At 48.2% G+C, this 26,670-nt stretch overlaps 1 protein-coding gene across 1 annotated transcript in view; it reads right to left on the reverse strand.

The window, feature by feature from the left end:
• LOC131293496 (metallo-beta-lactamase domain-containing protein 1) overlaps positions 1-23,057 on the reverse strand; it is a 59,346-nt gene extending 36,289 nt beyond the window's left edge. Inside the window, exons 1-2 of the mRNA XM_058321573.1 lie at positions 22,862-23,057; positions 13,941-14,108 (exon numbers count right to left, since the gene is read on the reverse strand). Of these exons, the coding sequence (XP_058177556.1) occupies positions 13,941-14,108; positions 22,862-23,057 (364 nt within the window). The remainder of the gene's footprint in view (positions 1-13,940; positions 14,109-22,861) is intronic.
• Positions 23,058-26,670: the final 3,613 nt, after the last annotated feature.

Below are 26,670 nucleotides of genomic sequence, written 5' to 3' on the forward strand. Positions count from 1 at the left end.
ACACACCCACGCACACGTCTTGGTGTCTAGCTTCGAGTGTCAAATTAACTCTTTTTCACTGGCGAAAAATAAATGTAAAAATGTTCCACCAACGCTTCTTAGAAAAAATTTAACACATTTTCACCCCCGCCAGGAGCAATTTTCACCCAGTCCACATGCACTTAGTGTGCTTTCCTTGCTCCTAGAGTACGCAATTATGCTAGCTTTGACTTAAACGAAAAAAAAACAAAGGTTGGAAAATGCGAAAAAACCCACCCAACCACAAACACCTTCTAAGGGAAGTGCTGGACATGCAGCAATAAAAAAGGAAGCAAACTTGTCTTTTTCCTCCCGTCGTCTCGCTCGGGGTAGAAAAGTGATTGTAGGATCGTGTCTTGAAATGTGGGCATAAAATACGAGCGAAGGCATTGCCGAACCGTAGCATAGAGCACTTTTTTCGTCGACCTCTTCACACCATCCCTCTTATGGGGCGCTAGTATCCACCGTCACTAACGTGAGGTTTTTTTTTTTCCATGGGGGTGAAAAACGCAAACGCCTAGTTGCCCGTAACCATCGTCGAAGTGGCGTCGACGGCGTTGCGGTCCACCAGCCACCAAGCGAGCTGATGACACTCGAGTGAGGCTGATACGACAACGATCACCCCCGGCTCAGTGTGGGCGTTTGTGTGTGTGTGTGTGTTTTACTTCGTTTTACTATTACATTTTACCATACCTCGAGCCCACCTCCGGGGAACCATTCTTCTTTCCGGGCAGCGGGCCGTTACAACTAATGTCTCGGGGGAGGCAATCGCCGGGCCCCGGCTTGGCTCGCTGGCCGAAATGAATCGTGCCGATGGCTTTATGTCGCAGAAGGGCCCGTTAGGATGCGCGAAAAAATATTTGACAAAAAAAACACCGCCAGCAGGAGCGCTCCGGGAAACGGGAGGAAAAATACGGGACACATCGAAAAGCAAGGCATCGAAACCCACGGTGGTGTACATGGGAGGGGATACGGTGGGGCGTGCTAAAATTTATTTGATCAGCGGCAATTTAAGCTCCCTGGCAGCAGCAGCAGCAGCTCTGACGCGATTTCAAACTGCTGCCTTTGCCTCACCAACCACCGGGCGCCTCCATCGCGTGGAAAACGGAAAGGTTAACCACAAGCGCCGCTCAGGCCGCCCGCATCGCTCCGGGCTCCCGCCTGGCGAATGACCTTTGCAAAAAGGCACAGCCCGTCCCGATCTTTATGAGCCTGCGGCTAAAATAAAAATAAAGTAAAAAAAAACGCGTCCACCTCCAAAACGACGACGACACGCCGAAACACGAGATTGTGTTTGCATCCCAAGTGCCAAATTTAGGCATTTCGCGTCCCGTGTCCCGCGGCAAACGGACGGAAACGGCAGAATAAATAAAGGCCCCCTCGTGTTGCGTATTGGATTCACCTCCGACACGTACACAAACAAACGCATCACAATGTGACAGAGTCACACGCGCGCCCGCCAACGTCAGCTGCGAAAAGGAGGGAATTTAAATTAATTTTTACCACCAATCCCTCCGACACGCTGCGCAAGACACGCCTTGCATTTGGCGCTGAGAGGTGAGCGGGCGTCTCGTTTCATCACTCCGAAAATCCAAGAATTCCTGCCCTTCCCGCCGGGATCCCTTTGAAGCAGACCTGGTGTGCGTGTCGTCGTCCGTGCGGCGGAGGCAAGCAAAAAAAATCAAAGAATGAATGATGATAATGAAAATGCTCTTTCGCATAATAATGTGAATTTGCCGGCAGCGAAAGAACCAAAACAAGAAAAAAAGAAACGCACAAGAACATTCAAAGCGAGAATGAGCGAAAGGAAAAACAACATCATACTAAATCGAAATAAAAGAGACGTTTCCTCCGGTCAAGAGAACACGCAGCATTTTGCTTCATTTCACCGCTCGCAAGGGCTGAAGAGTTGGGAAAACACTTTCTGGACTGGGGCGGGGAAAGAAATACTTTCCCACCCGTGAAAACCGTCCATGCCCGCTGGCGCATCATTGATTCAAATGCCTTTTCCTCCTGAACCTTTAACGAGCCCTTGGGTAGGTGATGGTGGTGGTGCAAGAGGGTGGTTGTTCGCCAACGCCGGGCGCTTGCTCTTCACACTTTTCCTCGATTTTACGTTCATTTTTATTTTACGACCATCTGCCATCTCTGACCATCGACCGAGCGGCATTTTCTCGCCACGTCGACTCCTTCCGTGTGGTGTACCATTTTCTCACTTTGTTGATCGCAAAGGACACACACATACACACAGCGCACACGTGTAAGCAAAAGGAAGGTAGAAAAAAGGTGAACACGCAAACAATTACACCTGATGGTCGCTAAAATATCTCCCATCAGTTCCCGGTCGCCCTTTTCGCGCTGGACACAGTTTTTCCGTTAGGTTGGGTGTGTTTTTTTTTGGTTTTGTTTTGTTTTCTACACCGCTACAATCCTCTTACTTCGGGTGCTCGCTTGAGCAGGTTCATTTTATTTGCGCTTTCCACATTTCTACCGTTCCCTTTCCCCGGACACGACCGGCGAGCACCGAACTGTCCATCGGAATCATTTTCTTTTGCCGCAACCTTCCCGAATCGCAGCATCCTACACGCGCGAGCAACACGAGCAATGAAACTCTTGAGTGGGAAAGCAAAAAAAAAAAAAAGTAGTCGGTGCCAAAACATTCCATTCCTGCACACATTCCAACCGTTTGCCTTCCCCACCACTCCACTGCCGGGCCCGCGCCCGGGCGGCGAGAAGACAAACCGCGCCGGAAAGCCCTGAGAAATGGATACAAATTAATTTTCCATGCAACGGACTTTTTTTCTCTCGCTATCTTAGGGTTTTCCTCCTCCCGCTTTCTCGTTGGCCGATCCTTTCGGCCTGGTCCCCGTTCAGCGGGAAAAAAGCACGCCCGCAGTGAGGGCCCTGATTGAGACCATCAGTTTTCCAACCAGGTGAACATGCCGCCGGTGGAACGGTGTCAGCATCAGAGGCAATCTGCTTTTCTTGCTGCTGTGGGTTTCCTTTTTCTCCCCAACCCGGCCACCAGCTTGTGTGCCGCTACTACCGAGTATTTCTTTCCTTGCATGACCCGACACTTACATACCCCCACACATACACATACAGTTGTGAAATAGGGTTGAATAGGGGTTTCGACATAGGACATTGAAGAACAACACATAATCTCCCATATGCTTACCTGTGCTTACGGTGTGGATTGAGCGCCACCCGGTTAGTGATGAGACTAACAACTCTCATTCAAAAGATTTGAATCGGAGTGAACAATCATCACGAGTGTAAAATGAGTTATTAGTCGTCACAGAGATTTAAATCTTTGGCATAGATTCGAATCCCCAACGAGTGAAATGAATGAGGAGTCCTAAATTGAGATTCGAATCCTAAGGGTGAGTAAAACAGTTACAAGTCACCAAAGAGAGTCGAATCCCAAACTGGGAAAATTCAAATAGGACCAAACTTTATCTGTATTCTTATATATTTCGAATGTAAAGTCCCTATTTGAGATTCGACTCTTTGTGACAACTTGTTTACTCACTATTGGGATTAGAATCTCCACTTGGGATACAAATCTAAATTTGGGGATTCGAATCTCTATAACCACTGTGAATCTGATGCAGATTCATGAATTGCAATGAATCTTTGAACAGAATCAATTAATCTGAATCTTAAATGAATCACGTTAAAGGTTCATTAATCATTAAAGATAAAGAATCTTTGAGATTCATGAATCTCACGAATCGGATTCAAGATTCGACTCGTTAATCGAATCACTCTTTGCGGAAGGTTCATGTGAATGAATCTCATCGAAAGATTTATGAAATACAACACTACTAGCAACTCATTCACACTTTTGGGATACGAATCCCTAGAAGGTTTAAAAAAAAGGAGTGATAAAAACTATCCGCTAAATCAATCATTCAATAGTAAGATTCAACTCAATCACTCATTCTTACTCAGTACATACATCACTACACCCGGGGACGTTCAGATGGAACGAAAGTCGCTCCAAGCTGTTGGCCAGTAGAAGAGGGGAAGATGGGAAATCAACCACCGGAGATTGTAGTGTGAGAAAAAGAGCTTCAAAGGGTTAAAATGGTAAAAACAACAATTGGGTGTGCGGATTGGGGAGAGCTTTTTCCGTCGCTAGATTCGGAAAAAAGTGAACCGAAGCCATGATGTTCTTCAACCCCACAACACCAAGCGTACTCATCTTTGAACAATGAATGCTATTTTAACCACTCATCGCTGCTAAACTTAAGGAAAGCGCAGGCAACAAAAACAGTAAAAACCACCCTGTGGGACTCCATTTTGCTGCGAGGAATAATTTTCCCCACAGCTTCGCACACCGTTTTAAAGATGAAAAATAAAAACCTCCCCCCCCCATCCCTTCCAGCAAGTCATCTTTCTTAAACGCCCACGCCGAGAGTTTGAGGTTTGGTTTTTAAGTGGCCCTTCCTACCTTTTTTTTTGCTTTATTGCACTTGTAACGTTGTGTTTCCGGTTCCGGGAAGGACCTGAGAGCTCGGCCCGGGTACCTTTCACTCCGTCCGGAAAAGTTCGAAATCGGGACGAAAAGTACAGTTCGAGTGGCCTCTCCAGGGCCATCGCCGAGAGCACGCTTGATGGGAAGTGCATAGTTAGCGGGCTCTTTTTGAACATTTCTTGGCGCAAATAGCAACAAAAAAAAACCAAACACGACTACGCCACTTCCATCCGCCGCCCGGAGCAAACTTCGAATGGGTCGCCACCGTGGCACAACACGGCCGTCCGCCAGGGGAGCGAAGCTTGTTTTTTTTTTAATATTTTATTTTGCCCTCAAGTGCGTAAGTGTTTGTTGCCGTTGAAGACGGCAATTTGAGCTTTATTGGAGCACGCTGAGGGGCAATAAATTTGCTGAAAAGGACCCGGGGACGCCTGGCGGCGCACATGGCGACTGGGCAAATAAAAAATATATAATAAGAAAATACACTTACGCACAAACACACACGGGTACGAAAAAAAACCAAACCAGAACCCACAACATACAGCCACGCATCTCGATGATAATCAATTTTGAGCCCATGTGGCACCATGACACGGTTCGGTGGCGTGACGCGTCTGTTTGTTTCATTTCCAGCTCCTTTTTCCTTCCCGCCCCTCATTCAACCTCCCCCTAAACGATGCAAACACTTGGGTGAAATTTCCACGTGCCTTTTTTCTTATTTCTCTCGCATTAGAAAAGGCTTTTTTCCCTTCCCAAATTCCGCTCGCTCGGTTGGGTAAACGGTAAGCAAGTACCTGACGGGTAAATCCGTTCGCCTAAAGCCGGCTTCATGAATGGCTTGTAGCCAAGGGGACGGGGTGTTGTAATCGCTGGCGGAAGGAGAGAAAGCACGAGTGCTTCCACCATAAGTCAAACATAGAAATTAGGCAGCAATCAAGCGTGGCCGACTGCAAGGCTGGTTTTTTGTAGCCGTACTTTGCGCGGGTGGAATGTTTACCTCGTAACAGTTTGGTTCGGCTACGGTTCGGTTCCATCTGGCAATAATGGCCCCCGGTGCCTTGGGTCCGTGAACTCGTTTGATGAAACAGAGCTTTTCTTTTTCGGCATCTGACCACGAGGGGGTGGGGGGGGGGGGGGGGAAGTACACGGCAGTAGTACCGGAAGGATGAAGTAAGTACCCAAAATACTTGCCAAACTTCAGCTCGGCACGTGCACGAGCAAAAGGATCAGGCGCGTGGGACGAAGGGACGAAAGGAGGAGATGGTTCTACCCTTCCTCTTCTACCCTAGCCGCCCAATCCAATTGTTCATTCCAGGGAGCGAATGCCGCAGATTTCAACACCCAAGTGCGGCGCCCGCCCCCCCTCACCACACGGTGGACCCCATTTTCGGATAGGCCTCTGGATGAATAATTAATCATGACCATCGGGTCGGAACATTTGGTCGTTGCGATCAAGGGAAGGGAGGGGGGATGGGGGGGGGGGAACAGCGCTACCCGGTCCAACACGGTGGCGTCTAATCCGCACAAAACGCACGTTTGCTTCGGAAGCGCGCACGGGAACATTTTCCCGGAATCCATTATTCATCGTTGTCTCGCAACAGTTGAGTGGCTGCTTGTTGGTTTTTGGCGGGCGGTCGCTTTCCACGTTTTCTATTTTTGCCCTCGCACAAGAAGCCGGCGCTCTAAGCGGCCAGAGGGATAAAGATAACTTTCGAGCAAGGATGGAAATTTGCTGAAGCTGGTGAAGCTGCCAGGAAGCTCGCGATCAAACAATATAACCCCGTTCGGTGCACTTTATCTCGTTTCGCTCGACGTGCTCTGGCGCGACAGAGACGTGAAGCACGGCGGGAACCTTTTCCACCACGAACAATGTACACCCACAAAAGGGCCATATTTTGCACGGCAACAATAAGAGTAAAACGTTATGTTTTAAATATTAAGGGTACTCTAAGACAATGCAGAATTGAAAACAATCGCAATCCATGAAAAAAAAACCAATCAAAGAAAATTTTACACCACCCAGGGCACCCTCCTTCTCCGGGCGGCGGAAAATCTCAAGCTTCACACGGGCGGAAAATGTTCCCGAGTTTCACGGGTGGGTAGGCGAACGAGTCTTGAGATTGCTGTTTTTCTCCTCCACCGGGCGACACTTTGCGGCCACTGCGTTCGCTTAATTAAGGTAGCTGTCATCGGAAAGAAATACTTGCCGGCTTGGGGTGCTCGCCATTTTTTCCTTGTGCTTTGTCCCTGTTTTCCGTCCCTCTTCATCAGCGAAAACGAAGCCCAGCCAGGCTTAGGCGAACATGATAATAATGCAAAAATAAAACAAAAAAAACGGGGGAAAATAAACTGCCGCGAGGTAGCGAGGACAATTGTGCCGGATGAGGTATCTCGTAGGTCGTTGCCAGTCGAGTGGGAAAAAAACGGAACCAAACCAACCGAACCACAAGAAGTTCGCAGCTCTTTTAAGCGGTTTGAAATATAGCTCGGAAAATTCATAAAGTCACATTTCAGGCCGACTAAGAAGGCTCCACCCCCACCCACCCCCAGCCGGTGAAGAAATCCCATTTCTTGCGCTCCACAATCAGGGGCTTGAAAACCGGCAACCGAACCAAGAGTTGGGATTGCGTCCAAATGAAATAAATTACGGCCCCCAATCCTTGCCGGCGCCGGCAATGGTGGCGTGCGGAAAAACCGCACACATCATGGTGACGGTGGAAAAAGAAATTCGATCGGCAGCAGGTGTTGCTCCGGAAGTCAAAGTAAAAAAAAACCGTGCGAAGGTAAAAGAAACGCATTATAAACGGCCGATGGGATGGAATGAACCGATGATTTTAATGTTTCGTTCATTTCCGAGGCGTAAACGGGGATTTTCCAATAAGGCAAAGTCAAGCTCCTGAAGCGTGGTAAAAAAGAAAGCGTAAAGTACGTTTATTTCACCGGCCGAATTCCTCGGAAGCATCCCACACCGAACAGCGTCGATCGATGGACAGGGAGCGGAAGTGATCCAAAATGTCAGGTAATTCAAAGTTGATAACGATTGAACCGGCTTTCCCTTGGCCGATGGGAGGGTGGAGTGAAACGAACGAGAAAGAAAGCGGGCAGTGAAGTTTAACGACCCAAACGATGGCCCGAAAAAAAAACATCCAAGGTCGCATTAATCCTGAATCGTTCGCACAGAGCAGCGCCCAGCTCCGGTGCCAATTCGTTAATCGACTGATAAAAGTTAATTTCCCGGAAAGTCCATAAATATATTCATAAAAGGGGGTGGCTTCGCAACTGCGCACACACACACACCTACACAGAAACACACGCGCAGAGTGAAGAGTGAAACACTCGCCGAAAAGCGGTCACCTTTCTTTCCGAGGCCGACGACATCATGGGCTGGCTTGACGTGAAAAAGGCTTTCGCTCTCACAAGGGAAAACTGGCCACAAAATCCGCCATTACGGTTCGCATAAAAGAACGCCAGGAAGGAAGGAACCTACTTTTCCCAACAATTATCGTGCACTCTCGGGACAGTTATTGAAAGCCGAAAATTGTGGCCCATATTGCACGGTGTGCGGGGTGCGAAAGTGGGCGGAAACAACCACTCCACAGACACACACACACACATACACATGGCCTAGAGACTTTCGTCTTGTGGTGGCGCGTAGCACAAAACCCGGAGACACATGTCTCGTCTTAACGACACCGGAGGCTGTGATATGTGCGCTGTTGAAATCGAATTTCCGCCCGGGAAGCGATATTTCCCGCGACCCTTCCCTCCGTTCAACCGACCTAGGTGAGGTTATGTGACGCAGTACGCCAGTCGGTCGGTAGGAGATCCGAAAGACATAAAGATCGACCACCACAAGCAGCACACACGACGGTGCGACGATCAAGAAGAAGTAATGGAGAAAAAAAGGTAAAACTCTCTAGAAGTACACTCTTCAAATGAGGTTCCGGTCGCCGGAACGATAACAAACCTACATCCGGCAAAAGTTAGTCCGGAGCCCGGTGGGGGTCCCATTTTTTTTTTCGCCGGAAGCTTTGGCTATGCTGCCCCTTTCCCGACCCCTCCCCCAGCGAGAGGAAGTCCCCGTTTTGGGGCTCATAACAAATGTCCCCAGCACCGTCTTAGGGCTCCCCCTTTCTCAGCCTGTTAGCAGTAATGGTCAGATGATGATGTAGGGAAGCAGAGGATGGAAGGAAAATAGATGAACTCATAACCGTCTTGATGAAAGTTGTTCGTGCTGCGGTCCTTCGTAGCATATACGGGGGTTATGCGGTGTGGAGGGACTAAAGAAGCAGCCATGATCGACTCAGCGAGGGAGCAAATCGGTTCATTTGTTCGCATTCGCAAGCCATTCCGATGTCAAGAGCTCGCGCAGAGCAATCGGACGCGTTTGGACGAAATTGAATTTTACCATCGTCTCCGGGCTCGGTCGGCTATAACCGTGTCATAATCTACGGTTCGCATTGTAACGCGAGACGCAATGGAAGCGCAGTCAATAATAAAGCGAAAATAAAATGACGCGACGACAGGAAGAGGCAAACACAAAAAAACAGTCGTGTGAAGAAAGCGACTCAGAACAATGAATAAAAGTTCCCGTCGGGAAACACGTAAGACACTTGTCGGGGTCCGGGATGGTCCCCATGGAAAATTGGAGGTGACGGTAGCGGAGCAGTGGGACGTGGAACACATCCGTCATCATCTCGTTTCGAGAAGCACTGGCATAGGAACGGACGAAGCAACTCGATTATGGAAATGTCACGTCGTGCGGTACACAGCATGATATGGACTCGAGCCGGTTGGGATTCGTCAACGAATCCGGCAAAAAAAAACACACCCAACTCCGGAACAGCCGGATGCGAAGTGTAGAATTTCACACTGTTTCTGATAGCTTTCTCCGTGGCGTTTTGTTTTCCCTCCAATCCCATCCCGCGCAGATTTGCCCCCCAACACACACACATATTCCATATATCCACAACAAAAGTGCCTTCTCTCATGGGCGGGTTCGCCTTAAACGTCATATTTTTTTTTTTATTTTATGTTGTATCCAACCATTCACCACCCACCCCACGGGACCCCATGGGCGGAAGCGGAAATCAAAATGCCTCCCGCTGTGGTACCTCCGATCATCATCATCGGTGGAAAAAGCTCCCGCACGGAAGCATATCGGCACACAGTAAATCTTACCACGTACAGACTCGCACATCCACACACACACACATACACATGAGTGCGCTTGGAAAATGAAATTACAACGAATCCTGGCAACCGCGTGATTTTTGACTTGACAGTGAAGAGACGTCACTACGGCAGCAGTAAAGCTTAAAGAAGCAAAGAATAAAAAAAAGAAAACGGCGCATGATGAATGCTACATCTCCGGAAAATCGCATGAAAAGCAACGCCCTCTACGGTGGGGTGGTTGGATGGAAACCGTCACGTGAATGGGAGTTTAGCGAGGACATGGTAAAGGATTCCGTTCAATCATTCGTGAAAGCACAAAAAGCCACTTGCGTAGCCTTTATGCTAAACCCGAGCCTGAGTTACTTCCATCGGGAGCAGGATTAATCTTTTATGAAAATTAATCAAACAACGCTTATCCGGCGGGTTCCATCTACTCCAAAGGCATTGAAAAACAACCTTCCAAAAGGGGACGGAAACGTTCGAAAATAAAATATCGTTTCACGGTTCGTTTTTGAACTCTTGACGTTTCCAGATAATCGTTTCACATCCAGCAGTATTATATTCGAGTAGATGTGTAGCTCAGATTCAGATTCATGAATTTGGATGAATCTCTGCGTTTTAGAAATTAAGTAATCCCTATTAATCAACTAATGAAAAGTGATGAGCAAAAATTTAGTTGATAGACCCCTTTTTTTTCGCATCATCCTGGTCAGTGAAAGAATCACGGAGGTAGAAGATTCATATGAATGAATCTCGCCGAAAGATTCATTAGTCATAACAATATATTCGGGAGTTTTTTATCGTGCAGATAAACATTTAACATCCAGGTGGATTATATTCGGGTAGACTTGTATAATTCAGATTCAGATTTTTTATATGAATGATTCTTCGCCTTTTAGAGATTCATTAATCTTGTAATGAGATATTCATGAATCCCAAAGAATAATCAACTTATGAAGAGTGATGAGCCAATTTTTAGTAGATGGACCCCCTTTTTTGTTGCATGCCAACGAAAGAATCATGGAGATTCGTGAAGGATCCATAAAAGATTCATGAAAATTCATCTCCCCAAAAGATTCATAAGGCACAACACTATATGCAGGTGTTTTTTTATCACCAAACAAAACTGCAAACGGTACCCGATTAACCTTTTGAATTTTTTAATATTCGTGCACTTCCAAAAACATCTCCACGCTCAGAGCGCAAACGTTTTGTTTTCCACTTCCAATCTAGCACACGTCCTCACTGTTGCTTCTGCCAATACGTTGCCACAAATAAAACCCGAACCGTAAACTGCAAGCTCCCGATCACGACAGCGCATAGCCCAATTCCAACGTCATGCTCCGCTGGCGGGTGACAAAAACCCAACCCTGGAAGGAGGAAATCCGACACCGTTGAAACGAATCGCACAACGTCAACACGGCCTGCACCGAAACTGCGCGTTCTGTTGACTGTTTTCATCAAATTTTATCTAAAACCATCCGTACGCCAGGAACGCGCCAGAGTGTACCAGCGTAGTAAAAGCTGGCTATTACACTTGTCCCCCGCTTGACAGATGGTGGGAGAGAGGGCCTGGGAGTGGGGGAGTTAAACAATGGCCGTACCACCCGGCATGGCAGCGAGCTTACCATACCGGCAAGATGGTTATCGTGGATGTTGTAAACTTTTAGCATCGATTCCATCGGTTTTCGCCGAGCGTACGGGTTTTTCCTGTGGCGTCGGCACACAATCCCGAAAGAGCCCGAAAAAAGGACATTCACTGACTGTTGACGATATTCATTGGAAAAGTTAATAAACATGCAGTCAGTCCGCGGCGGCTCCCGGCCCGCTCTTTCCGCAATGCGAAAGTTGGTGCGAGGGCACGAAATCACACCAGCGCAACACCATTACGACACGTCCCTAATCAAAATGACGACGCACTAGAAATTGCTGTGCGGCAGAAGAAGGAACTACGCTGGACACCCTTTGTTGGACACGGGAAAAAAGCTGCTTCCCCAGTGCTGTTGTGAAACGCAAAACAGAAGTCTCCCACAGATAACTCTCCGCCGGTAATTGAAAAGTCTAACGCGCGCATCCCGGACCGAAAGTCTCGACATCCATAAAACGAACAAAATGGAGCCTGCAGAGCCAGAAAGAAATCGCACCATTAATTTTAAAGAAGACGAAAAAAAAAGGTAGGCTGCCACAAAAATGGGAGGGCCAGTGAAAAGCGAACCAGCTTTCTCTTCATCCCCCCCGGTGGTGAGGTGTTTACGATGCTTTACCTGTCCGCAGTTTCCGCAGAAAATAGCCGCACTATCTGACGCAGTGGATGGCTCACGGAGCGGTGGAAAACCCCTGCATTCGGCCGGCAGGGGTCCAAGGCAACGGGAACCACCCGGGGACGGCAATGCCGGGATGGTAAATGAAGAAAATTGAGGTATAGTGAGAATTATGAGCGAAATTAAAATTATCGATTTTTTGGCACCGATTTTCTCGTCTCACCAGACTTTTTCTCTTCTGTCAAATAATTCGTTAAATTTTCCACCAAAGTGAGAAAACAAAATTACATTATCACCGTTCCCTCGCACATTCGAGAGAAGAAAAAAAGGTGACCGAGGGCATCTATTACCATTCGTTTTCTTTTCTTTTCCTGCCAACAAACCAAGATGGCTTCCTCCGGCTCGGTTTGGGGGAGGATTTTCTCCCGATGAGGTCCCATCGCGTAGGATCAGGCGCGTAGCGGAGCGATACGGGAATAATTCGGCATACGCAAACGGAATTCGTCGCTGCGAGCAATCAAAAGAAACGCGACGGTGAGAATTTCGGTTTGCGGATAACTCGTATGTGCAGCATCTTGGGTGGGAAAATCGCTGGAACCGGCCGGGGGGAAAAAAAAGACCCAGTAAGTTCAGGTCAGTTTTTGCCGCTCGAGGGCATGATAAAACGGTAAGACATTCCATCCGTAACGACGGAGCAAAACTAGGTGTGGGAAACTGGAGTTTTCCCCGGAGGTTGGAGGAAGGACTAGCAGATTGGCCCGCGTTGCGATCGGGAAGAAATTCCTCCGAGCGAAGCGACCCCGGAGCGGAACCTTCGGGATGCGTTGAGCGAAGAGGAAAAAAAAACCCACCCTGGCAAACGCTCAAGAATGTCAACCGGGAAATGAGTGCGGGGAAAATAAAATTCTTCCCCACGAAAACCGTTGTGTGCGGTTTCCGTTTCGATCATCACGAGCCATGATGGGAAAAATAAACGGGAAATCTTTTAAGAAAGGGAAAAAAAATCCCATACAGAGTTCGGGCCAGCGACCCTCGCGATCGTCACGACCGAAAGCAATCGGTGGAAAATCTACCTCCCCGGACGCTCGGACGGAGAACGCGGGGAAGCTAAATCGCGACCGGAACGGCACGATTCCAACCTCAGTAGCCACGATTTTCCGATGGGTTCTGGGGACGATCTAATTTCGTCTTGATTTTTCGCCGTTCGTTAGTCCCTAAACGACACTTCACACCGTACCGAGGTACGGTCTGCCGTAACGCAGCACGGGAGGAGGAGGTGAAAGCGAGCCGGGGGGTTTCGTGTCAATTTTCTGTTTATTTATTTCGGTAAATAAGTTTATACCGAGCGCCCTCGCTCCATCTGTCCATGGTTTTGGTAGCCGTGTGCCGGCGGGATCCAAGTTGCGAAAAGATGGACACAAAAGTCATCATCACTTTGACCAAGACTCCCCAAGTGGGGGAGGGAAGAGAGAGGTCGGGGGAAAACCGTGGCACGAAAAAGGAAAAATTCGCTAAAGCGGTATCAATTTCGGACCATGCCATGCCGCTAAGACAAGAACCCCACTCGAGCGTGGTGGAGTGTTCGAGAGGCGCCACTTTAGTCACTCACACAACAAGAAAAAGAACGAAGGAATCAACACGATTTCGTTGATCCATTTCCCCCACGCTTCCCCCCAACCTTTCCTCAGCTTGCCTTTCCTTAGTCCGCCTAATGTCAAACAATCAAGTCCATCCGGGACTCATCGTCACCGTACAAATCTCGCAAATCTCAACGTCGCCCTTCCCCGGAAAAACGATCCCCGGGTGTCAGAGGTTCCTTCCACCCTCGCCCCCGTCCGTTCCGCCCGTCTTGGCGAGGATGATGCCACTTTGACGACGCAGGGTGATGGAAGAATTGCCTCCCCCCGTAGCTATTTCGTCAAGCTGTCGGAGGACATTTCGGGTGTCGTCTAAACCAGGGAAAACCGAATGACCAAACAACGCCCCCCCGAAAGCCCCGCACTTACCGGCCTCAAAGTCATGGACGTAGTAACGATTCCGGAGGGAAATATTAGTGCCTACGATGTGCCGCTTCGCCCGCAGGAAGAGGTTATTATTCCCCAGATGGTCGGAATGTCCATGTGTGCTCACGACGTAGTCGATGTCGTCCGGATGCAGCTGATGCTCCTGCAGTCCTGCTTCGGAGGGATGGCGAAGGTGGCGGCGGACGAATGGGAAATCGGTCCCACGGACGCATTTGTCATCGTTTGTAGATTTTTTTTCGTCATCGTTGTCGTCGTTCACCAGAAATGTTTTCCGTGTGTGAGCAATGTTGTGGAAGAGAAAGGAGAAAAGAAAAAAACCATATCAAACGTTAGTAGTGGCATCAGTTCAGACCGAACGAAAAAAAAGCAGATAAGAAAGATGTGACAACGGAAGAAAAACTAGGACATCCCATCCCACGGCCCGACAGATGGAAGCGTAGAAAGAACGAAAGATAGACGGTGGAATGTGATACACTTTATTGAACCCGATGCACAAGGGACCCGAAAGCGGAGACCTCTCTTTGAATCCTTTCCTTTATTGTCTGCGTTCGGCATAACCAGCACTCACCCTCACACGACCAACAAACCCCCACGTCGACGGCATAATTGTTCTCCCAAGACCTTTCCGATGATGCATTATGCGGCAAAGGATTTTTCCTCGTCAGCGCGGCAGAAAAGCGCTTTTTCATCGTCTCGGAAAACATAAAACCCAGCCCGCAAACTCTTCCCCGGGTGTGACGGACTGGTGACGCGCAAACATTGGCTCAAACATCATCCCCGTAGGACGCGGCGAAAGGGGATGGGGGGGGGGGGGAGAAGGGGGACGAGCAAAATAAAAGCAAATCCGATCCTTTAAACTCTGTGGTGAAATCTTTGTGTTCCGCAAAAAAGCACAAACTTCACATAAGCACACACAAACACGTACATAAACGTACACAGCATTAAACTATCGATTTTTCGAAGGCCCAAAACCTGGTTGCTTTTACCGCTCCGCGTGAAGGCTTTTTACGTTGCACAGTTTTATTATCGCTTTACCGTGGCCAGCGGAGGAATTGTTCGATTATGAAGCGAACGTGCCTCGGCGTCGTTAAGGGGCGGGCACTGAACTAAGGGTAACGAAAATGAGTTTTGCTGAATTTTTTATGATAAAAAGATTATTTATACGATCGATTAAAACTAAATCATCAGCTCACAAAATCTTACCGAAATAGATTAACACTGTGACGTCCGGCAATACCGTACGGTGTCGAAAAGCCGTATCGGTTTTTATCCGATCACATCATTTTGGAGTGCTATCAACGCTGTCACCTGACGCCCGGCACATCATACTGGATGTAAACAAACGATAGATGAAAAGAATTGTTTATTTGTTTAATCACAGAGACTTTTACCATCTTGGTCATTCGTCTCTTACCAAATGGAGAAGACCATACGCGAATGGATTGATGCAAACGCAGCTGTTGTCAAGCGTTGTGACACCCGCGAATTATGCAGACATCAAAGTGTTAAAATAGTAATTTTAGTAGCACTCTCTCTGGTCCGCTTGTTCCATATGTTCCAGGAGAAATGTACCTTCCATAGAGTATTTATGCAGGATATGGTATCGTGTTCGAAGATTCTAAACGTGAAGCCTTCGTTCACTTTGATGTCAGGTATACCATTAAACAAAACTAAAATAGTGGCTTTTTAGAACTACAATCTTCAATATATCACAAGTAATTATAGTCTATTGAAAAAAATATTAATCGCAAGCATGGCATAAAATATATTAAATTAGGGGTCGGCAAAGTCGAGCCCGTAAGAACATTTTAGTGCTTGATACAACAAACTTTCTATTTAATTTTTAATTGTTGAACGAGCTACATGTTGTAAAAAAATCAAAGTTCTAAGAAAATTAGTCTTCTTCTTGGCGTAACGACCTCTTGGTCATGTCTGCCCGTTAAGGGCTTACTAGACTTTGTTTACCCTATGTGTACGTGGATAGTCAGTTCTCTCGTACAGGGGAGGGTCCGGTCTCGGTTGAGATTCGAACCAACGCCGTCATGGGCCGATTTTCTAACCGGCGCTACCGCGGGCCCCGAACGAAAATTAGTATGAAAATGTTTAAAAAAGTTTAACGATAAAATTTCATATATTTTTCATTCATATTATTTTCTTTTTGCACTTTTTATATTACTTTACTATGTACAAAGATGACAATCCTTTAAACAGGGTAGTACTTTGGCAACATCAAAGTTCCTTTTAATCATCTAGCCTGTTTTAGGAAAGACATGCCGACCCCTGAATTAGATAAATATTTAGCAAGTGAATTTGTTCTTCTACACTCTTTGAAGTGACCTGGCAAAATATATGTCAAGCTGATTTAGTAAACCAAAAATTCGTCATTCTGAAACTTATTTCATTTATTTATTCCATATGCTGATCGTCTAGGCGAAAACTGTTTGTGAATTTTCTTTTGCAAGCGCCTAGCTCTGGATACCCTCCCCTTGAACGGAAAGCGTCACCTACACTCACGGTTTGTGCGAACGTCGGACGGTTTGTTCGGTAAGTGTTGGAGAACAAACAACAAAAACACATAAATCGCACAATTGCCATATCGTTCGTTCATTCGCTCGTTCACTCGGTTGTGTTTGTGTGCCTCCCTATCTTCTTTTTTATCGCCTCCCTCCCCGCCGCATCGCACCCTAGCGTCCTCCTCCTTTGCAATGATCCTCCCCATCGGGCTGACTCACCCAAACAGCCTCCGGAAAGATGGAACGGATCAAGGTGGGGAAAGAGGAGGACAAAAATAAGGATTCCCTCCCCCCTTCGATCCGGAGCATCTTGGACCCCCATTGCCTTGGTGTGCTTGTGTGCGATTGTATGTGTCACGGTTTAATGCTACCCTTTCTGCATCTCGCTTGTTCGCCTGTGCTAACTGAAAACTTTGCCCCAACTCGACCACTCGCAAATTACGCCCCCCCCCCCCCCCCCCCCTCCCACACCACTCGAGCATCCGTCCCTTCCTCCCCCATTCCGTCGACACAACTGTTTGCAACCACGTTTTCCGACTCAAAACAACCGGCCGGATGCTGAAGCTTCTGCTTGCTACTGCTGCTGCTCGTTTCCAGCCTTTTCTGCTGCTGTGTATGATAATCAATAACCTCCTCCGCAACCCACCGGAAATCCACCCTCCTCCCTCCCTCTCGACGGTAGCTTTGGTACACCGTTGTTCGTGTCGGGTCACGGCGAAGAAGAGTCCGTAAAACCGGCTACCGCCTAGCAGGAATCAGTGTCAGCTCATGCGGTGCAGCAGTTCTTTCAGACCTTCTTCTTGCCGAGGCAAACTTTTCTCACTCGCCAAACCCGGCTCACGCTCTCAGCCTGCTCTCGGAACAGCCCCTCGCTTGGCTCACGTTGCGAGAAACCTGCATGCTTCTGCTCGGCAGGATCCTGCGGCAGCCCGCAGGGCGAAGTGCATTAACGTGGCGTGGCTTGGGCTTTCGGGCTAAACAACGATGACGACATCGGCGCACGACGGCATACTTCGCTCGTGTGTTTTGCAGCTCCCTCTCGCTCACCCACACAAAAGCCCACGGATAAAAAAACGGTCGAGTATCAATAGTAGCCCTACCACCTCTTTGCTCCATTTCTCCCTCCTCACCACACACATACACACACCGGACAGATAGAGGCGCAATTCCTTTGACTTATGCAGGCTGCTAGCTACTACTCGGGCTTACCTTTCCCCGTTTAAGGATGCAAAGAAAGGGAAACGGCAAATCCTACATAAGACGCTACCACACAGGCCGCACCGAGTACCGATGCTGTTTCGGATGATGTCGTTCAAAAGGGAAAAACGTCTTCCTTGTGTCCTGCTTCGGGTGTGAAACCACCCCCGACTGAACGACTTCCGGATGGGGTTGGGCGGTGGCGGAGTACGAGTCACAGATTTTCGACAAAATTACCCCAAGGACGTAGCGCTCTTCTGGCCAGGCATGCCGAGAGTTTTCCGGTTAACCGCAGTGGCCGGCGGGGCAATAAACTACCACCACCTTAGTCGCCTAAAAATCCCAAATCCAAGCTTCCAGGTAAGCATAAGCTGCGCCAGGCATGCATGGATCAATGACACAGAATGATAGGAGGGCTTTCATATCGGTCCTATTTTTTGTGTTTTTTAAGCTACCTTTGCTGGACTATCGCTTTTCATCCTCCGTTCGTTCCTCGCTCCGGCCGTCGGAAAATTGAATGAAGATATGAAATGAAAAAGTAAGCTCCACAAATCCTGATAATCGGACATCAAAAGGGATTAGACGATGTCTAGGGCTGGTAAGTCAATGTTTTCCGACCCAGCGCTCGCCCGGGAGCCATTATGAATCGGGATTTGATTTCTGGACCGGAGGAGGGTTGTTCCCTTTGGGGCAGGAATCAATGTCAGTTCAGGCAAACACACACACACACACACGCCAGCAGTCCAGCCAGCATCCGGCCGGGATTTATGAACCGGGCCCGTGTCTTTACAATGGCGAACAAGCGAGCCAGATTGCACGAGATATAAACCGTCAAATTAAAATTATCGATCAAAAGCTCGACGGTGCATGGAGGCGCCCGGTGGCCCGTAAGTGACTTAACCTGCTGACGAAGGTGGTGCACGATGAGCCGAGCTCCGGGCCACGGGAATTAGCATACCTTTGCCGGTTGACGATGGAAACTGGGTGAAAGTTGGGTGAGATTTCAGATTACGATACGGTTCAATGGACGAAACCTTTCCGCCAGCTGAATCACCATGGCTAAGAAGATTACGCCTCGGGCCTCGCCACCCTTCTCGCCAACGAAACTCGCGCGTCGTAAAAGAATATTGCACAACAGTTTTCGCCCATCCTTGGTGCGAAGGAGTGCCACTTTGAAGTAACCGCAGCCCACGCAGCGTGCTTCGGAGTGCAAACGGCAATGAATATTCATCAAATGTGCTATACCTAACCAACGGGAATGAAAATCATCATTGATGGACGAAAGTGGCGAAAAGTTAAAACTATTTTCCCAGCGCCCATTACGCCACCGTTGCGCGCCCGTGTGCGAACGCCGCTGCCCAAATGGATTATTCAAATCGACATCCCCTGCATAAGCTATTTACTTCATTTTCGGGTTGCAAAACAACGGGAGGAAGACCAACCATGGGAAGTGCTAAGGAAACTTAGGATATGAGCACTCTCTCTATCACTCTCACTCGCTCTCGAAAACCCCAACTTGCAAATTCTTCCCGTTTTCCGTTTGAATGATGCAGTATAAACGAGGTCGGCGGAATGACTGGTGGCCGGCCGGAGGAGATGGTTAGTGAAACATATTAGACGGCCGGATGAATTTTCGAACGAAAAGTCCTGTGTGCCCGATGGGTGGATGTGTGTATGTGTGAGAGTTGTCCGTGCTCAATCCTAAGCGGGAAGCCGAGTTCGGCGAAACTTCCACCCGGTGGCTTCACCACACTCCGAAGGAAGCCGTTTGCCGAAACCACTTTATGAAAACTACCACCACAACGGCGCACGGGCAAGTGTTTGCAGCCGGAAGTTTTGGGCGGTGGTGTTCTGGTGGGAGGAGGCTCTGACTGACGCTCGCCATCGACCGGACCGAGCGGCACACATTTCGAACGGACTCGCTGGCCGAGGCGAAGGCCGCTCGGTTAATTGTGGTAACGTTTCATTTCGGCTGCGGAATGCCGCGAGGCCGGCTGCGGGAAAAGTTGCGCCGACTTTCCATTCCGTCGGCAGGGAAAGTTTATGCTCGTTTGGCTTGATTGGCATCATTATGAAGTTCGGCCATCCCACGGGGGGTAAGGGGCACATCGGAGTGCCGAGTGGAAGGTTATTAGATTCGCGCTGGAATTGCCAATCGAACGTTGCGAAAACGCGTCCCGTTTGTGTCCCACTGACTGCGTTTTTACTGACTGCTGTATCGTTTTGCATTTTCCATTTCGATTTGGAATTTCCGTCCGCTTATCTTGCGTGGCACAGACCGCGGGCACTCGAATGGTCACATTAAACTGTTTGACTTTTCATCTTTCGCGGATATAGACACATTTTTTTTTATGGCGCCCTTTGGCCTTGATTGAGCTTTGATTGAGTTTTACTGGCTTCGTTTGCCTTCCCCGGCGCTCAGTAGCAATGTTTGTTTCGCATTCAATTTGATGATTCGCTGGCTTTTTCCCTTAAGCTTTCAAATAGTCATTAAACCATTATGTCGACTTTTTTCATCCTTGTGTTTGTTTTTTTTGCAAACCGAATTTTATACTGGGGCTTCTAATTTATTGAACAAACCTAGGAGCAGTTAATTGAAAACAGTAAAATTTACAGCCTTCCGGTATAAAAACGCGCTTTGGTTCGATCGATCAACAAACTATCCAACAACTTTACTTCTGCCATTCGAACGCTCGCCGAAGTCGGGAATGGTTTAGACACTTTCATTCCGGGAAAACAAATGCCCCCCCGCCCATTCGAACGTCCAAAGGAAACGAACGAAAAAGACAAACTTTCTAAATTAGTTCCGGCCGTTTTGGTTGTTTTTTTTTCTACTATTTGCAAAATTATTTTCCCCTCAGTGAACCAACTATGGGAGTAGCGCACATCGGTAAACGACGGAAAAAGAGGAAAAATTGCAACAAACCAAAAACACCGAACACCGATCGACCATCGAGTAGGAAACAAATGAACTGGATGAAATTGTTTTCGAGCCATCGTTCAACTTCAGCGATTTTCGAATCGATACGATTCTGCCGTTACTTTGTGCTGTGGAAATGGGAGGGTTTTTTTTTCCTGTCCACTCCAAAGTCCACCGGCGGATTTTAAGTTTTCCATTTGTTTTGCTTTCATCGCGTTCGACTTCGGTAAACGGCGGTGAGATAAACCGTGGGCTCGAAAAACCGGGGTGAAAAACTCATACTCACTGCTGGCCGGTCACTTGAAAGTATCCATTTTCCCGCTGGCCACCGCCCGGCATTCCATCCCCGTCGTAGCGACCGACACAAACCGATGGATGGAAGGAAGCAATTCAAATGACCACCGAACCGAACGGGAGCCGCTCGGTATTGCGGTATGTCGGCCGGCTGACTGAGTGCGCGCGAAGGAAAAGTAGAAGAAAAACGGTGCAAAACGACAAAAGCTTAATCAAAAGTTCAACCAGCAACTCTCGGAGGTGAATCGTTTCGTTGCCGTGTTTCCCTTCGCGGCAAGGTGTTGCGGGTCCCGATTCTTCAACTTCAGCCCCTGGTACGCCCCTCGCGTTCTAAAACGCGCCTCCCTCCTCTCCCCTTCCCAACCAAACGAATGGCATTCGACGTCGCTGATACTTCCTGTTTGTTTGCGCGAGTGCTTTTGCCCTGGTGGCGCTCACCAAACTTGCGCCGTCATTGCGTGCTTTTCCGATGTTTCACCTCGTTCCGGAAATGTTCGCAAACTCTCGCGAACACTAGCTTTTACACCCTCCCTCCTTGGGTGGGGTTTTATTTACCCCCGATCCATCCCCGGTGGGGTTCTTGTGTCTTAACGGTATGCCTGTTCTAACTTACCCCCAAAGTTTCCCCCTTCGCTTCGCCCCTACGCCGCCAGCCAAAGCAGTCGTCGGCAACCAGGCGCCTCCACCGCAAACGGTACCCGGCAAACCCGGGAAAGAATTGATTGGTTTGCGGATGAACCCTAGCCTGCTTCAAAACACTAGTTCACTGCGCCCTCCCGACGGTGGAGGTGACTTTGGGATTTGCCAGTAGTAGAACCAGCAAACAACGGGGCTGCAAAACGGATTTCCGCCATCTACTCGGTGGGGAAAACTATTTCGAACTTAGTTTTCCCACAAAAGGCAAGGTGTCTTTTTTTCTGGCCGTTTTTGTTCCACCATCTTCAAAACCCTTTTCAACAAAACGACAGGTCGGGTGGTACGTTACGGTACTGCGATACGAACGGTGCGGCGTCGCTATCAGTCCCAAACATCACGTCGAACATGGAAAACTTGGTCCACGTGTGCGAAACCACGCACACCGTTCCGTGGCACGCTCATGTTCTCGTATAGCGCGTGTAACGCGTGCTCCAATGCGTATCAGCTCGAGCCGAGGGCACGCACGGACCCGGAGACACACATCGAAACCGTGTGAGATTTTGTTTTTTACTCCTTCTTTCGTATTTCCCCCCCTTTTCCACGAGGTAGACACACATCATCAAACGGATAACCCATCATTACCGGGAAAAGGGATCGCCGAAAATAAAGGAACCGAGAGAACGAACTGCGTGCCCAATAGCCGTACGAGTCAATGGACGTAGTAAACGTGTTTTCCCGGCTCGGGGAGGCTGGGGTGGGTGGGTGGGTTTCCCAACTTCAGCTTTTTTTTCGCCCTGATCCGAACGATATCATTTGGCCGGTTCGGGTTGGGAAATGATCGAGGAAAACGTCTTCTTCGAGTAGGAATGAAAAAAAACCGAATCCTACCAGCGGCAGATTAAGGAAAGTGGTTTATTCTTTTTCCCACACCCCATTTGCTTCCCACCCACAATCGAACATGTGCTTGGACGGTTTGGAACGGATCCAGCGGAAAGTGAAAATGCCCCCACGTACTTGACCGGGGTCGTCGTTTCGCCAACCCATGGAGATAGGGTATAAGAAAGGCTTTTCTCTTGGTGGTGGAAAAAAACGAAAGGATAAGATAGTGGGAGGAGGTAGGGGAGAGTGGAGAGATTGTGGATTGAACCATGGCACCCTTGGATAATGAGCTTTTTTTCCTCTTCTTGCACCCTTTACTCGGCGAATCCCTTAAGCCTTGTGGAGAGACATAAAAATAAATCTTTCCCTCCAGCCACGTACGTGCTCCTGTACTCCAACTCGAACTTCGGGAAACTCGGAGGGAACCATCCTGAAAACATGGAAAAATAGAAGCTATCACTTACGTCGCAAAAGCAGATCGCCATCCCAAGGTGTCATCGTGTCGACGATGACGTTGCAATCGGGGCCTTTGATGAGGGTGCAGGTGCAGTTCGCTAGCATCACCTCACCGGGCGGCTCTCCGTCGTCCGCGTCCCTCGAGTAGCCCTCGCACAGGACGATGATTTCGTTCACCGGTTTCTCGTCGGTCTGCGCGGCCATTATTTCGAGCGTCCGGGCGAGGGATTGATTATTCGTCCACTCTCGTTCCGTTTCGATACCGTCTCGAGCTGCTTCGTGCGAACGGTGCTAATGCATCAACGATGCGCGTGAACAACTTTCAACCGAACGATTTAACACAACACAAACCGAGAAAACGCAAACGCAAATCAAGGTATTCAGAACGGTATCCTTTGCCTCTCTGCCGCCCGAATCCCGAGGTCGGCTCGGGCGAGCGCTCGGGACGGGATTTTGCGAGCACCACAAACGGGTGATGGATTTATGCAGATGGAAAAACGACCCCACCAACTCCTCACCAACACCTTTTCCAAAGCGCGAAATACGGCCGGACACCCCCAGGGGAAAGGGGTGCCCGAAAATGTCTTTCAGGAAGAAACACCGACAGGAGCACGGGAACCGCAACGACCGGAAGCGGATCGACGACACGGATTTGACGCAGTACGCGTAGCTTGACCTCGCGGGGGGTTTGGGGACCGCTCACCTACCGAGGTTTCCCTACCTTACAGCCCGCAGCGAACTTTCTACCACACTTTCCGCACCCGACGATGGAAGGAGCGGGCGGGTTCGTGGCACGTGGCGGGGACGAAAACAGTGGCACTGGCTAGAGCCGTTCCAGCTGTTTGCCGTTTTCCGTTCGGTTCGGCCACTGTTGGCCCTTTTCTCGCCACGTCGCCACCGACACACGCAGGCACGCGGCCACGCGACACACAAACGCACGCACGGACAGGCGGATGAGGCCGGAAAATCGCGCTGGTTTCTGCTCCGCGAATCGTTGGAGCGAAGTGGGCCGTTGGTTGGTTATTTTCGCAAATACGCAAAATCACACTTTTCCATCGCCTCGAGCGGATGGTTACCACGTGAGAATCGCACGACATCAACCCCGTCCACGGGTGGTCCACACGTCGGTTGGCCGGGGGGCTGGCTGTTGATGAGGCGGTGGCCGGTCACGCACACACGAAACACACACACACGCTTGCGGGAGATGCACCGTTTTCTTCAGGACCTCGTTCCGCGAGGAACCCCGCAAACACACCGCACCTTACCCGCGTCCAACGGTGAAGGGTGCAAGCTACGCGTACTACGGATGGCCGTCGTCGTCCGGCCGCCGCCGGAAGTCGGCTCCGTTCGCTCCTGTCGAGTGATCAACCTTGACTGGAAAGGCAAAATCTTCTCGACCGCCGAGCGTCCCGAGGCCCGTGTACTTGCAGGAAGGAAATGGTATTATGCGGGCGAGCTTGGGCACGCTGTTTATCTCGTTCGCCCCACACAACACCCGCACGAACGCGGCACGAACGGTCCACAGTTGCGCAGAGGCTCGTCGGTGTGCCAGTTGGTTTCGATTTCAGTGCGGCATCTTCATACGTTTCGGCAAACAACGGATTTTCCTACCACCCTCCCACACTGAAACCTGGAGTTCCTTTCCCCCGCGGAACGTACCACCCGCGAAAACACCAACAACAACGGTAGAGCCGGTCAGGTTGACAACTAAAACGAAAACATGTTTTCATGTTATGTTTAGTGTTGTGCTTAATGAATCCTTTGGCGAGATTCATTCATATGAATCTTTCATCTAAGATTCATAAATCTTTGCGGATTCGAATCTTCAAAGCTTAATGAATCTTTCGAAACTTTAATGAATCTTCATGAATCTTTCATGGATCTGTCATGAATCTCCCCGGTTCTGTCATAGGCGTGGACAATGCGACCAAAAAAAAAGGGGTCCCTGAACCCATTTTTGGCTGGTGACTTTTCATCATTTGGTGTGTCTTTGAGATTCATTAGATCTCTCGTTGAAAGATTCATGAATCATTTATAAGGCAGAGAATCATTCAAATTCATGAATCTGAATCAGATTTATACAACTCTAGTTGTGTTGGCAGAGCCGCGATTCCGACTCGCTCCCTGGACGGATTCAACCGGGTTGGATCCCGTTTGACGAATTTGAGTCAAATTTCATTCATTCAATTATCATTCATCGATTAAATCAACAAATGATTGAAATAATCGGCCATTTGGATGTGCACGCATAATATGACGGATTGGGATTCTGATTCGTAGATCCGAATCTGAAACTGGATTGGATTCGAAAGATACGAGTCCCTACAGAGATTCAATGTTCTCATCACTACTTTGCTTGCATACAACTTTCCCGCAATCCTTGTAAGCAAATGGCGTCAATCACATGAATTTAAAAAATACCCGTTTAAAAAATCAATATTCTTTAAATAGCTAAAAACAATCCTACATTTTAGATTATTGTTTACAAATAATGGAAAAGTATTTACACTGTACCCATAAAGTCAGTACACAGTAGGCTAAATAAGAAACAAAAGCCATTTACTTTGTGAGGAACAATTATTTTAGAAAAGTACAAATTAAGGATTGTTCTTTGCACTATAATCAGGACTCAGCATCCAATCATCGCAATCGTCTTAATCATGCGCCACATCCAGTTTAATGTGACGGTAAAACGGTACTTCATAAATTTTCCAAGACAGGTTAATCGTTTCCATCGCTAAACTACTATAGCTACTGTCTTTATGTATAACTTCCATAAAATAACAACTTTGTGCTATTTTTTTACTCCATTTTTGTGCAATTGAATGATATTGGACGTCTACAGTAAAGAAAGTCCTTTTCTGACCATTTTGTGCTAAAATAGAAGTAAATTTCTTGTCAACCACAGTTGAACTGAACAAAACGTACACATTTGATGATATAAAACCCCAAAAAACCACCTAAAACCAAGTAAAAACAAAATACAATACAAAATATCATCATAAAATTGAGCTGTGTACCCTACTACTTTGTACTGGCTTACTGGCTCTAGTGTATTTACATCAGTTAAAAATTTATTGAACAATGAACATATCTGTTGGGGGGTCCGCTATAGCCGAGCGGTAGCGCCGGTTAGAAAAATCGGTCCATAAGCCCAGGGGCTACACATAGGGTCACTACTGTTAATCGATTTGCGAAATAAACACGAACTACAAAATAATTAAAAATTTAGTTAGGCTGTAGAAAAGATCACCTAAAACATTGACACTGAGGGTTGAATTTCGGCCAACATGGGAAAATGAAAACTATAGAAACTAATCCAATCATAAATTACACTTTGATTTTGAAAAAATGACTTGTTAGTTTTATCTCACAAGATAAAAGGTCAATTTTAATCATGTAGCACACACAAGTAAATGAAGACTGCAAGCGACTCCTTCAAAATCCGATTAAACGTTTGCGACTCAAATCAATCAGTTTGTTTTTCACCATCAACCCGCGCAACAAAGCGACATGCTGACCTTTCAACCACGTTGTCACCGTTTGAAGTTCAACGAGCTTATTTTTTTTCGGTTACAACATCGCTCAAGGTGCGTTTTTACATCGTGCCCTTGTCCCAGCGATGCGTTGATTGAATTTCAACGGGCTCGTATGTTGCTTGTGTCAACAGTCAATTACTCGCTGACCCTCATCGATAAGCAGCCGAGGCAGGGGGGGCTCACGATCTTAGGATGGAACCCTTAGGAAAGAAAAACAAACCTACTCCTCGGAGCCTATGATTTCAAAGCATCGACCACAAGCGCGTCGGCACCGAAAG

This window comes from Anopheles ziemanni, chromosome 2 (assembly GCF_943734765.1).
Source record: "Anopheles ziemanni chromosome 2, idAnoZiCoDA_A2_x.2, whole genome shotgun sequence".
NCBI lineage: Eukaryota > Metazoa > Arthropoda > Insecta > Diptera > Culicidae > Anopheles > Anopheles ziemanni.